At 36.6% G+C, this 14,336-nt stretch overlaps 1 protein-coding gene across 15 annotated transcripts in view; it reads left to right on the forward strand.

Moving 5' to 3' along the window:
- Positions 1-14,336, forward strand: part of ANK2 (ankyrin 2) — a 175,876-nt gene that overhangs the window by 96,983 nt on the left and 64,557 nt on the right. For 12 of the 15 annotated variants that reach the window (XM_052683282.1, XM_052683272.1, XM_052683273.1 and 9 more), the window contains 3 exons: positions 2,203-2,301; positions 4,748-4,846; positions 10,238-10,310. In XM_052683282.1, coding sequence (XP_052539242.1) covers positions 2,203-2,301; positions 4,748-4,846; positions 10,238-10,310 — 271 coding nt within the window. Of the gene's footprint in view, positions 1-2,202; positions 2,302-4,747; positions 4,847-10,237; positions 10,311-11,652; positions 11,734-14,336 lie in introns of all 15 variants that reach the window. The other 3 variants (XM_052683268.1, XM_052683269.1, XM_052683271.1) reach the window with 1 other exon arrangement.

A 14,336-nucleotide genomic window follows, 5' to 3' on the forward strand; every position in this document is an offset into this window, starting at 1 on the left:
CAATGTTCACAAAAGAAAAGTCAGATAACTCTTTGGGATTATGTAAGGGAATTGGTATTTTTGTGTGTGTGTTTTGTTGTTTTCTCCTTCTTTTCATTTGCAACTAACAAGTTTATTTCTGATTTCATTCACACATGGCTTACATCAGTGTAATGCTGATGTGTTGCCAAACTACAGTTCAGAAACTGGGTGATTCCAGATTCTCTCTGATCTGTTGGGAGAAGAGTGGGAAAAATTACTCACAATCAAAGCATGTGTGACATGACTTTGATAAAGGAAACATCAAAAGTGGGAGAATGCATCTTACTCAGGACAAGTTTGTTTCTGTTTTGTTTGCTTTCTTTGATGGGGAGCTGGTTATGCTATTATCAGCTGATTCTGCTGAAGTGCAATGTAGCCAAATACTGAGTGTAATCCACAGGCTTTAGCAATTTTTTTCCAATGTAAACTGGTGTACATAACAAAAAAAATGTCATGCCTGTGGATCAAGAAGTTTATATCTCCTGAGTATACAAAAACAGAGGTTCTGGTGACTACATCAATGTATTGCACCAAAGATGTTATCACATCACTCTTATCCAGGAAGTGAAGGCTACCCTGGAGCTGGTAGTCTTCAGCATAGTTAAAGCTGATGTCAGGCAATAGCTTATTGGTATCTCTTGGGAACAGTATGAAAAAGTCTGTTGATATTGCTGATAAATGTACTTAGTATTTGTAAAATCCATACCAGATCATAAGCTCCTGGTCATTCTGGCCAGCTTTTCTGTTCCCAGCTGTCATCTATGAGATGGATTCATTTGTCTGAGTATGACTTTTTCACTACAGCGGTCACTGTCAGCAAGAAAAGAAGCAAGTAGCAGAGCCAATTAAAAAAAAATAATAATGCTCGCCCATCTTTCTTTAAATCACCCCAAATCAATGGGTAAAAAACAGAGATTCCGAAAGAACTGACAACACTACTAGAAAAACAGCTGATAAGAATTAATAAAGCAGACATTAGCAGGATCCAAATGGTAGCTGCCAAAACATTCAGCTGAGGTGTTTGAAGGCTAACTAAAGGGACATAACCTACTTGCATTTTTAGTGTTAAGCCCCACTCTGGGTATTTGGGGCCACTGGACCAGATTCTGACACTAGTTCCCTCAGGTGTTCCTCTTATATAGAAAAATTTCATTCAAGTACGCAAGTATGGCAGTATGGGGCAGTGATTCTCCAAGTCTCATGTCAAGGGACCAATAAAAATACGGGCAATCTGTCAGCCATTACTGTGGACTCAGTCTAAAGAGCGAATCAATCCTGGCTGGATTCAGGATAGGCATGTTACAGAATAAATTACCTCTAGTGCCTCCAGGATGGTTTATGCCATCTCCAGTGAAAAATAATACTGCTGGGTTCTGTTTTTAAATGACTGCGCTGATACTGAAGATAGTAGATTTTCTTTGCTATATGATTTAAAGTAAAATTCCCCTTTAATTTCCTAGTCCATATGTGTATTCTGTAATTATGAGAACTGTATCTGTTCCAAAATATCACTGTTTAATTAGTAGCATAAAGCATATATTGAGTTGCTTAAGAGATAACTGAGTGTGCCTCTCAGAGTCTGCCCTCAGGCTGTAACTAAGTGTCACTGAAACCGACTTAGTGTTTTCTCACAATATAGTTTCCACTTGCTATCAAACCAATTTCAAGTATTTTGTGATGAATTACTTGACTGGGTTTGCACAAAACCATCTCAAATCAACAAATCAACTAGCTGAAGTGCACTTTGGCTGTGATTCTGTATGGAGTAACACAGAATTAATCTCTGGAGCAGATATCTATGGAGTTAAGTGTATTTGTTAATACAGAAGTTGTGCACACATTTTTCTGAGTAATTACAGCTTGGCCAGGCCTTTTGAAGTCAAGATGAAGCTAACGTTGATTGACGTTTTTGATAGATGCTCTTAGCTTTTTTTAAAAGCAAATGTTATTGAATCACTGCTGTTAAAAATTATATATCTTTACATTGTCTCAAATATTTCAAAGGCAAATCTTAGGCTTCCTGTAGGAAAATGAAGATCTGAGAAGGAGAGAATGTTCTCTGCTTCAGCTATGATTCTATGTGTCTAGTATGCAAATTATGCAAATCGAATTTTCTAATCTAATTGCTGGTGATTGTTTTTCTTCTTTATTTGCTTTTATGGTAACCACCATGGATTACAGAATGGGTACACTCCTCTCCACCAAGCTGCTCAACAAGGTCACACTCACATCATTAATGTCCTTCTCCAACACGGAGCTAAGCCCAATGCAATCACCACCGTAAGTGTGAAGTGCTTGTGGGAATTGTTTCTCTGGATAGTTCCTTTCTTTCTAGGGGTAAAGAGCAAACCTTTGATTTGGTGAAAGTTTTCTTCGTACATCTATTTGTCAGATGTGTAAATGTAATGTTCCTTCTTCTTTTCATTATGCTCACAGGGCAGTTCATTTATAACTCACTGCAGTAAGCTAAATGTGAGATGAAGAAACTGCTTTCTGAGTTGCAGTGTCAGGTTGGCCATGCCTACTTGGTTTAATTGCCTTCTGTCTTGATACTTCTGTCTCAAAATTCATATATAGCAAGAATTTTTGTATGAAAATTAAGGGAAAATCAGAACCTGAGTATCTTTGAAATCCAAATTTCTATCCCTCTCTCCATTGGATCTCTTTTTACATTTTTTTAGTAAGTTCATTGGTGTTAATGCAAAGACCATCAGTAACTTCTGGCAAAGCCTTTTCTAAGGCCAGGTAGGAATGCAACTTTCCTGTTTCATATTGATGTTGTTATTGTCCTCTACTTGGACAGTGTTGAAAATGCATCCAGGAAGTTCAAAACGCGTGTCCTTCCCCAGAGTTGCCCAGGTTACTATTATTCCAGCTGCGTGGAATAATCTTGTGTGAAGTAATCCAAGATAGCAGTTTATGTGCCATGATACAAAATCTCAGTATCCAAGCTATGTATCAAAGATCCTACACTGTGCTTATTGTCAAGCAAGAAACCCTTGCAGTCAGCTTCTGGGACTGAAGGTTCCACTAGGCACCTTCAGTGTTCAGTCTTCTAGTTTGGGCTGTTAAGCCGACTCTTACCCAAATCCAAGGAGAGTCTCAAGGCTCTGCCCAGCAGTTTGTGTGCCTTTTCAGGTACTAGCTCTGTTCACGCATTGCTACTTTTAAGTTGACGTAAGAGAATTTCAACTTGCAGCAGCTGACTAGGGGATATGGGAGTGGGATATGAGACGTTACCGTCACTTACACATTAACAGTCATGTTATTTGTTCTGTGAAGATCCTTACCAGTTCTTTTTGTGCTGCTAACTCGCAAACCCTATGTTGCTTTACAGTTGTTGAAGTAGACTAATGCACAGGAACTTAAACTGTAGATAACTCAACCTGGTACTGATGGAGAGAGAAGGCCTCGGGCTGATATTCTGCACACAGAGCAGCGGTACTGCAAGAGAAATCTTTCTGTACAGTGGTTTTCCACGTCTCCCCTAGTAGGCCAGCATGTTGTTCTTTAATTCAAAATAATACAAAACAGTTCAAGGTGCAACTCTGTATGAAGAATCATGGAATACGCCCCTGCTCTCCACTCCCCAGGCTGAGTATTGCAGGTCCACAGACTGCCACATCACACAGAGCCATGTGACTTAGAGCAGCCTCTGCAGACACTTAAGCTGAACTGGCTGCCAGTCATGTTGGTTAGTTCTGCTGGGAAATTATACCCTCCAAAGAATTGTGAATGATTTAGCAAGTTTCTGATACTTGAAGTATTTTTATTTTTTTTTTGTGTGTGAGAAGGTTCATTAATCTTGCTTCCTGTTGTGTCTGGCTTTTTGCTACAGGGGAAATGCTTCTTGAAATAAATTACCATGGACTCTATTTTGAGGCAGTTTGAGTAGAATTTTAAATGCAGCGAGACAGATGGCAATCTTAATTACTGTTCATTTAAAATGAAAACTTACACTCTAGGTTCATAAATTCTAATTAATAATACTTACTCTCAACCTATTTTAATGTTCTGTGTGATGAGCTGGAGATAAATACGCCTAAACAATAACTGAATTACCATTTCAATGTGTGTTTACTGAATAGCATGTATCTAATAGGCATGTATACTGCAAATAAGTTTATTTAAATGGAAAACAGTTTCCAACCCCCAAGCCTTAAATAGGTTTTCATGCTTGGTACATCATCAGCTTTTGTGTACTATTACAGCATGTAAAATTGAGTTGTAAAGAGGAATAGAATTGTATGTGGAGAATAGAGCCAGAATCTTGTATTCCTCAAAAAGGACTGCACCAGATAAAGCTTTAATAGTTTCAGCTAAAAGTGGAAGCCTAAGATTTTAATTTTTTTTTTCTTCAGAAGAGTCTCTCTCGTATAAAGCAGTTTATGCAAAATGAAACATGAACTTCTGCAGACGAGGCATTCTCTGCAGTAGAATTTGACCATCTAGGGGTTAAACCATAGCGCGCTTTTTTTTAAAATGTAGACTAGCAGGCGGATGTGTGTGTTGTGTTACCATGGTAACCAGAGCTATAGTCTTAAAGGAGTTGCAAAGACAGAGTCAGATGTAACAGTAAAAAAAAAAACACAGTGATTTTCCTAGGCTGCGCCTTGTTTTGGATGGAAATGCTGGCTCATGCAGTGTTGAGAGTGATCTCATTGGTTCACATCACAATCCTCCCTCTCATTTCTCTCTCTCTCTTCCCTTCTCTTTTTCTCTTCAGAATGGTAACACTGCCTTAGCTATTGCTAGGCGTCTGGGATATATCTCAGTGGTCGATACGCTGAAGGTTGTTACGGAGGAGATTACTACCACCACAACTGTGAGTTTGTAGATGCATTAAAATGTCTCTGTTTTTTATTCAGAATGTTGTCTTTCTCTTCTGTGCTCAGATTCTGCACAAACCTGTTTTTATTTTCTGGTCCAAGTCCCCCGTTCTGTTTGATTTTTGCAAAGGTGCTCTAGTGCTTTCAGTATGTCTTTTAAGCATGTAGAAGTATGTGCGATACATTAGGTTTTACTGAGCCGAATAACAGATTTTATGTGCATACAGATGGAAAACAACTATTCAGGGACTGAGTAAAACTTTTTTTTTTTTTTTTCTGGAGGTGGGTCTGAGCTGCAAACCCAAACTTTCCAGAAGTTTGTGAGCTGTTTAGATCTTTCCTCCCTCTCTGTTTGTCTTTTTACCTCTCCCTTTCAGTCTCTCCTCATGTTTCCACATTTCTTCTAACACCTGCTGGGGCTTTAACATTGCAGCACACAATAGCAAGCTTCTTAGTGTTTGGACTGTACCAGCCATGGATTGGTGCCAAGCTTAATGTTGTTCACTAGATGGCTCTGAATCACATCGATCATTTCTTTCACTCAAATGGATCCTGTTTTTCCAAAATATGGAGGATTTTTTCTGTATGTGCTCAGTATTCTGTGTTCTTGGTAATCTGTATTTTGACTTCAGAGTTCATGAATAATAGATACTGAACATCAGCCAGATGGTACTGTTCCTTTAAGCCAGGAAAAACATACATTCTGACAATCTGGAAGGGGAGGGTTTTCTCTCCTTGGACTTCTACCTCCCATTTATGACTTTTTGCATTTAGGAAGGCAGAATGTCATAAATAGTGTATCATTTAAAAAATCAATTTTAATATATACTTCCATTACTGCATTTCATCTTGAAACCTTGTTATAGGATCATTGTTTTTGTTTTTTAAAGCAAGAAAAACTAGAAATTTAGAAAACATATCAGATCTAAGTGTCACCTAGGAGCTTACAGATGTGAAAATCCACAGATTACTGGTAACTTTATTACTTAAAAGATGCCACTACTCAATTAGGGAAAGGGCTAGGGGAAGAAATCCAAGCTGTTTTGTAAAAATACACCCATCCCACGAAAAAAAGGAAAATAATTTTGATTTTGCTGCATACTGACAACAAGTTCTACTGATATTTATTAAGGAAGATGGAATAAAAGCAGCGTGGCATAGGGTTACAAATGGAGTGAGCCATAATTTATTAATGACCTGCAAAAATCAAATCGAGTTAGGTTTGGACAAAGAATTCCAACATAGTTCTGGAAGTCTCTTAATAAAGATTGCATGGTTTTGTTAATACTTATGTTCTTATGTTTAATCATATAACATATCTCACATGTACATGCATAAGCACATACATATCTGTTCAAAGATTAAAAAAAAACCAACTAGATAAAACTTTTCAAGAAACATTAGCTCTGTTCTTGGGAGCAATTTTTTTATCCTCAGATGACACTTTGCTATTCTCTGTGCTGTCTTGTCACCACTTTCTATTCGTGCCTGATGAAAGTTGTAACGTCCTTTCTATTGTACGTTGCATAGCACTGTACAGCTTTGTACACTGTCATATACATGTCATGTTTTGTAATAATAAGAATTCTGCTGTGAAAAGACAGCTGTGAGTTATTTACTTTAGATAAATGTTTCTTTAAACTTAGAGAGTAGTGGACTTTTCAACCTATTACCAGATGCTTGAGGTCTATGATGGAATGAAACACTAAAACTTACTTGCATAGGTGACCTCTTAATTCTTGCGTATGAGAGACATTTGAAATCTTATACTGTGTCTGTGCACAAAGCACCATTTTTAAAAGTCAGATGGGAGCCCTCAATAAAATCAGCACATTTTTCAGAATTGAATTTGTCTCAATCTTACACCTTGGGGATATATAGAATCTAAACCATATTATTATTGATGATGATTATGTTGATTAAACATAATTTTGAACAAGTGCTATGAGGGAGGGATAAATAGCAGGTACTCTCAGGCACTCCCTGCAATAAAATTCTCCAGACAGTAAGGGCTAGCTGTTGCTAAACCAGGGCATGGCACTTAGAACTGAAAAAAAGGAACTGTCACCATAGCTACTTCATTCTCTAAGGTTGTAGTGGAGTGATGCATGGAGGATTTTAGAGAGGTTGGTTCTTTATTGATATTCAAGTCACTGGCATTTAAGATGAGGACAACATCTTGAGTGCCAATGGTGTAACTCTGAACAAGTTTTCTTGCTTACGCAAGTATCAGTGAACATGAATATAAAGCAATAGAGACAACACAGTGTATGTATTTTTACTTAGTCTAAAAATGGATAGGAAGTCGATCAGAATAAGCCAGGCTTTCAAAAGGTTTACTCTGCAATTAAGTTTGGGGTTATTTGTACAAATGGACATAAACTTCCCATGGACAAATTAATACATGAGGAGCTTTAGATTTTTAATGTTGTTCTGCTGTAGAGTAAGCAGTTGCTGAATGAGCATATAGTTTTATACACATACATCTGAATTATTCTACATGAATACAATGGAAGTTTTAAATGCAGTAGCTTAAGTTGAGGTACGTAGTTGAATTCTCAGCGGTACCGAACAATGGTGATTTGAGAAATATGCACTGAGCAATTTGCAAAGTGGGCCATTCATGGGATTAGGTGAGCATTTCTAATGTTGAGAGTATTTGACCTTTACTTCACGTGTCCATAAATTAAAAAAAATAATAATCTAGTGCTGTGAAAAATTTTCTCTAAACAAAAAATAAATTAATTCCCAGCTCCTGATGGGAATTTACGTAGCATTAATGATCCTACTGAATTAAGCGTTGCAGAAATGCCATTACAAAGCTTTTCTTCTGAAATATGCAAACACATCCACATTCATCGATTCTTTTTTCCAGACCTTTTACTAGTTTTAAATTATGAAATAATGTTCTTATACTGAGGGGAAAATCAGGAAATAAAATATTGCTACTTCTTTGTCAATAATAAATAATAAAAATAATAATATCTGAGATTGTGCCTGTACAGGGGCCAGGACGCATCTAATTTCTGAATAAATTGATAGTGTGATAAATAAACCTTAACTACTAGGGTCTGCAGATCTAAGTAAATACTACGACAATATACCCAAGGTACATTTGATTTGATATTCTGTACACATAGCTTGTGACCTCTTGTGTTTGTAGCATCCTTTCACTTCTGTATTCTTCTAATGAAATTGATTTTTTACCTAAGTTGAAGTGGGGAACCAAGTTTTCTTGAATAAATTTTGGTCATACAACAAACTTACAAAATGAATATTTGTGACTCTTAGGCAGTACACTTTTTCCCCTTTTTTCAGAACCTGATCATCTCCTGATTTTGTTTGTCTGTTTTTCTGATTTTTCAATTATTTTACATGAATAGCATACAGTACAGAGTTTGTCTTACACTTAGATACAATTACAATGGCAATTAGAATGCTGATAAATTGGTACTTACATACATATAAGTACTTTGCTTGAAAAATATACAGTCCATTTCACTTGGTTTATTTCTTTAGCACAGTGTCAGTGATTCCTCTCATATTTAGAATGAATTGTATTGTTGAAGAGACGAGGTCAGTGTCACATGCACAACACCTTGCTCTGCATCTGTCACAGCTGGTTTTGACACTCTAATGCCCTACCTGCTGCCTCTCCTTTCTGTCTAAGACAAGCTATGGCAATGCAAGGTGGGACATCAGATATATCAATGGAGGCGTTTAGTGAATATAAACTATTTTTTCAATGTGGAGCATTTGTTACAAAAAGCAACAGAAATGAATGATTTAATGTGTTGTGTGTAAGAATAAATTTAGGAAGCCTAATTGGGGTTTCCATTTGAAGCAAATGTCATTGACCTTTCCCTTTATCTCAAGAGGGTGAACTGAAAACTGCTGTCATTTTAAAATACATTTTCAGAAATGTAAATCATACTCTTTAAACACATCTCCAGAGTAATCACAGTTGCTAAGTTAGTTAATTTTGGAAGTGTAGTATCTTAGAATAATCGAAAGTGCCATCTTTGTCAATTTGTTAGAAATATAGAAATCTGAGGCATAATTTGGAAAGACGTGATAAGTTTGATGTCACTGGGCATTTTCCCAAAGTCGTGCTGCATGAAGTCCTCAAGATTTGACTGACATTAATTATCACACAGATTATATGCTCTTTCACTGCTTCTGCATATAATGTTAATTTATGCTTGATAGATACCATCCCCAATAGGGAATGAAATATGACCTCAGAGGCAGTTCCACAAGACACCTGTACTCCTGACAATCCCCTCCATGCCAGATGGGCACATCTGCTGCTACATATCTTAAAGGGATGATGTGATTTCCCTCCGCAGTTCCTCAGTAAAGCTGTCTGACTGCAGATCTGGGTGGAGCTAGGGAAATATTTATTTTGCTGTTGTGACTAATGCTGTTCTGATCACTGCTGTTATTTAAGTCCCTGGCATTTTGTCTCCGGTATTGTAACACGCTGAAGAATTTCCTTTAGACCGCTTTCTTACATGTCGCACTTTTTACACTCTCATTAAATTCTTATCTCCTTCTCTAATGTCTGTCTTGGCACTAAAAGGGTGTCCCTATTCTTAATTCAGTGCCCATGAGCATCTTGTGTTTTCTTCTGGAAGTCATTTATGCAGATCAAATCATATTAAAAAACATCTTACAACATAACCTGCTCTGTTCTCTTGCACTTAAAATGTCCTTTCAGCTCTACTTGGTCCATGCTTGCCCTCTGCCACAAAATAAGAATTTCCAAAGAACTTTGTTCTACTGTGCATGTGATTTGGGGGAATATGCAGGATTTATTGAATGGATATAATTAATATGCAGTGTAGTCACTTTCAGGGGGAGAGGGAAGAAGGAAATGTTTCAAGTGATCTGTGTAGCTTGCTCACATCTTTTTTAGTTTAAAAATTTCACATCATTCATAACTTCATTTCCAAATGCTTTACTGTTTAATAATTTCCATATGCCACATGCAACTTTCTGAAACTCTTCTGTAGACATTACCTAATTCGTTTTAAAATCATCTTGGAAACATTGAACTGAATTGTTCTGCATGCAGCACTTATAAATAAATTTGCTCAGAGCTTGCTTTTCTTTCCACTTTTCTCTCTAATCAGCTCAATATCTTTTGATTTGTGTGTTGTACTTTTCTGACAGAGCCTTATACAAATGTTAACAAATGTTACCTTATACAGTACTGAGAACAGGAACTTCTAAAATAATGATGAAGAATAATGTTAAGGGGATGGGAGTCATTATAAAGTGTCTCAGCAGGTCCTACTGCTGCTGCTGTTGAAATATTCTATGATAATATTATTTGCTACTTCTTTTGGTGTTTAATTTGAGGATTAAAGGTTCTGTCTTTGCAGACTGTAACAGAGAAGCACAAGCTAAATGTACCCGAAACAATGACTGAGGTCCTGGATGTTTCAGATGAAGAAGGTGAGCAACTTTCCTAAGCTATTCTATTCCATATCACTTATGCCACCTGTAATATAGGTGTACGATAGCTGCTTAAGTACTTGGACATCTTCATTTAGCAGTGCATGATGATCTTATGTAATAACTTTCTTTTTATGATGTAGTCATTATGGCATTTGAATAAGGAAGCCAAAAATCAACCCAAGCCAGAATCCTGTTTCATTTTCACAAAAACAAACAAACAAAAAACAACACCCTTACCATCTTATCTGAACCAAATCAGCAAATGAGAACATTTCTTGACATTTTAAAATTTAAATGTAATGCTCTTTTAAAGTTGAATTTGGCCTTCTCGTAAAGAGGAATTTAAGCAGTAAATATTTTGGCTCGCTGCCACTTATTTCAGATACATTTACCTAGGAGTTTTGTTTAATTGGAAACATGCATGTTAGAAGATGCATAAGGTGGAAGGTGAGGAGTTTGTTCCCTAGAGGGGAGCATTTGGCACACGCAAGTCACAGATGGATATGGCATGACATAAAGTAAGAACATACTAATAACTTGGCACTTTGATCCCAGATGTTGCTGTGTGCAGACAAGAGGCATATGTTGTATCGCTTAGCTAAGTTCCCAAAAACTTTCTGTGAACTTCTGTAGGGACTGATAAAGTACTGTGGTTTTAAACAGAACAGAACTAAGGAAATAACTTAAAAATGTCCCTGATGAATGGCAGCTTACAAATTTTAATCACCATAGCATCTCATGAATGCACATCTTCTTGCAAAAAAAGTAATTCTAAGTTCTTTTTGATGATTAATACTATTAACTAATATTATAGTATCTTACGTATGACATTTCATTGTTGCTATTACTGTTATTATTCTTTTGTATAAATAATTTGTAGAGTGACAATATTTCGAAAAATCTGAAAGCATTAGGAACACAAATTGAAGTTGTCGGTTGGTTGGTTCTGTTTCTTTTCTTCTTACAAAGAGCATAAATCTGCTTGTGCTTGTTCTAATTGTACTGGACGTTAATGGCATTCAGATTCCTAAACTCCTCATATTATTCTGAGAATTATGCTGATTAGTGAGTTACATTCTTGAGAAAATACTGCTCCAGATACCGTTTGTTTACTTATTTTTTTAAAATGCTTGCAAAACTTCAAGTGAAAGGATCTACGTATAATTTTTTTAATACTGAAGACCTGTAGCATCACATTCACTTTGATTTCATTTCCTCTCATACTTGTGAACTACTCTCTAGCCATCTTAAATCTGGAAAGCATACTGTGTTTTTCTGCTTCTGCAGAATTCATATTTAGGGCATTCTTTTTTCTCAAGTGAATTTATATGTTGCACAGCCTTTAAACACTCTGATGATGAACGCTTCAGTGATGGGGATGTATATAATGGCACAGGTGTCATTAGCAGAAATTCATGGAGTAAGAATTACAAACTTTCTCTTTTTGTTTGACTTGGTATGTTTGTTTTTTGTGCAACAAAATGTTGCTTAGTCTGGGTTCCTAACACTGCTCCTTTTTGTTACTTTTAAAAAACGTGTCTTGGTGTGTGTTTCCTGGAAGGTGGGAGGAAGAAGAGAAACCAGAAAACCCAAGATTTATTACCTGTATTTTTAGTTAGTTGGCAGAAATTACTGTGGCCGTGCAGCATGACTAATGCTCTCCAGTGCTTTAAATTAACATTCTCTGCTTTCTGTTACTCTGTGACACATACTGTTTGTCAATAGCCAGCTGATACCATAGAAGTACTTTGGCATGTTGCCTCTCAAGCCTGTGCTGAGCACTTGTACTGATGAGAACCTCTGTGATCCTGCTGTGGGTTGCCAGGCAGGTTTCCAGAGTTAAAGCTCTTCATGCCATTGTCCTTGTAAAAACAGTTTCTAGAGGCAAAACACCAAGGATGTTGCAAAAATTGGTAATGTGGATGGTATTTATCACAAGAGCATAAAATATCTGGGGGCTATTTGGAGAACTTCTTAAACAAAGAAGATGAACCTTTTAGTGATTACGTAGTCTTTCTCAGAGGCTAGCAAAGGTTTCTGTAATACTTGTTCTTGACAGCTCTCAAGTGGCACAACACGTTCTGAAATAAATTAATATGACAGAATAAACCTGTCAGCTGTAATCATACAATGATAAAGTTGAATGCAACAAGACTATTGGAGCAAATAAATATTTCAGATCCCGTTGTGGAACCTCTTTATCATGGGTGATAATAATTCTGCATTTTGCCTGGGAAACAGTTGTTTTCTGTGGTTGGTATACTTTTACATTAGCAGTGCAGCATCCCTACTCCTAAAATCCAATCTTAGCATGAAATAAAGAACCATGTAGCCTATCAAACAGTTGGCATGTAATTATTTTCACATATTGCTTTCACATTTAGCACTTCACATTGTTACTTGCTTTTGTTAGGATAGAATCTGCTAAAGATTGCTCACTTGTCAACATTTTAGCAATGAAAAATTGGAGTTTGTGGGTAGGTTGCAAAAATGTTGGCAAGTTTTAAAGAAACTGGTATTCTTAATTTGTTTCGATGTTATTGACAGAAAATAGAATTAACCAAATTAGCAGAGAAATCTGCAGGCGTGACCGAAAGTACAGACACATTTTTTTGTGCAAAGAAGGAGTAATGCATGTGCATGACTGGAGGACAGTACTGTATTTACTTATAGATTCTGTTCTAAATCATTACTGTATGAGCAATGTTGAGCACTGAATTATTTTCTTCAGAGACTGAAGTTAGAGAAAGACCTACAATAGATTCTTAATTGAAGTGTATCTTAATCAGCGTGTTAAAAAAGGAAAATGTATTTTTGACTGGTATTTCCCATCTGATCTAAATATGTCTTTAAAGCTACTGGATGTTATTCCTACTCATCACTGACAGAAACCAGCTGCTTTTACATTTACATTAATCTTGATTAGCTAAATATTTTCCCAAGCAGAGTAATACTGCCCATTCTGTGCATAGCGGATATCTAGGTTGGCTGTTCCTTCTGGAATGAGATTGGCTGTGAAAAGTGACTTATCAGTATATAACATTTTACAAATCTTTTAAGAACTGCTACATATAAGAGAGGTACTTGCCATATGAATTTCACAAAGGCAAAATGAGCAAGTATTTTATCTCTCTCTTAAGAAGGAAAAGACCTTTGGTCTTTTCACTTCAACAAGTGTAAAATTTTGGTCACAGATGCCCGTACAACTAGGGCAAGCTTTCCTTGCTTAGTGTCTGGTGTGTTTCATGTTGTGAGAAAATTTACTATTTCACAGTTAATACTTACCTGATGTACACTGCATTTTCTTCTTTCATGAGAATAAAGCATTACTCTGGTGGAAAAAAACAAACAAAAAAACCCCACAACTAAATCACTTCTCTGTCACTTTCTCCAATGTGTTCTTTTAGTAGTATTTTCTCAGAATTCTTTATGGGGTTTGGTTTGTTACTCTTCTTGTAAACCATGCAAGGAACTCATTCAAGTCCCCAGTTGACTGTATATTATATGGTAGCCCCACCACACCTCAGGCTTGTCATCATGCCAGTTAATATCTATGACCTTCCAAGGTTTCTGTGGCTTAGAGAGGTGGGAATAGATTGTCTCAGTTCCAAAAAGACAGTACTTTTATTCTTTGTTACCTAGATTCAACATAACAGCTTTACAAATACCGTAACTATTAGCTCTTGTAATTCAGGGAAGCTCCAAGATTGTGGGAGCCATTAAACTTTAGGAAACTGGAGGTGTCCAAGGCAAGTGTCAAGGAAAGTATGTTATGCATTTCTTTTAAGAAGCTTACATCAGGGCTTAATATTGCATTAAAAAAAAATTATGCTTGCCATAGCTGCCCCTTCTCCATCTGTTGCTTTTAAGAAGCAGCACATATCTGAGGAGCTGTAGACTTAACTGCACAATGCAGAGAAAACAGTAATTTTGGCAAATTCATATAGTTGCATATGGCTTTAAAAACATCTATTTGAGGTAGTTTCTGTCACAAGTCTTTCTTTTATTTTTTAACTTATATTG

This window comes from Tympanuchus pallidicinctus, unplaced genomic scaffold, assembly GCF_026119805.1.
Source record: "Tympanuchus pallidicinctus isolate F22 unplaced genomic scaffold, pur_lepc_1.0 scaffold2, whole genome shotgun sequence".
Classification (NCBI taxonomy): domain Eukaryota; kingdom Metazoa; phylum Chordata; class Aves; order Galliformes; family Phasianidae; genus Tympanuchus; species Tympanuchus pallidicinctus.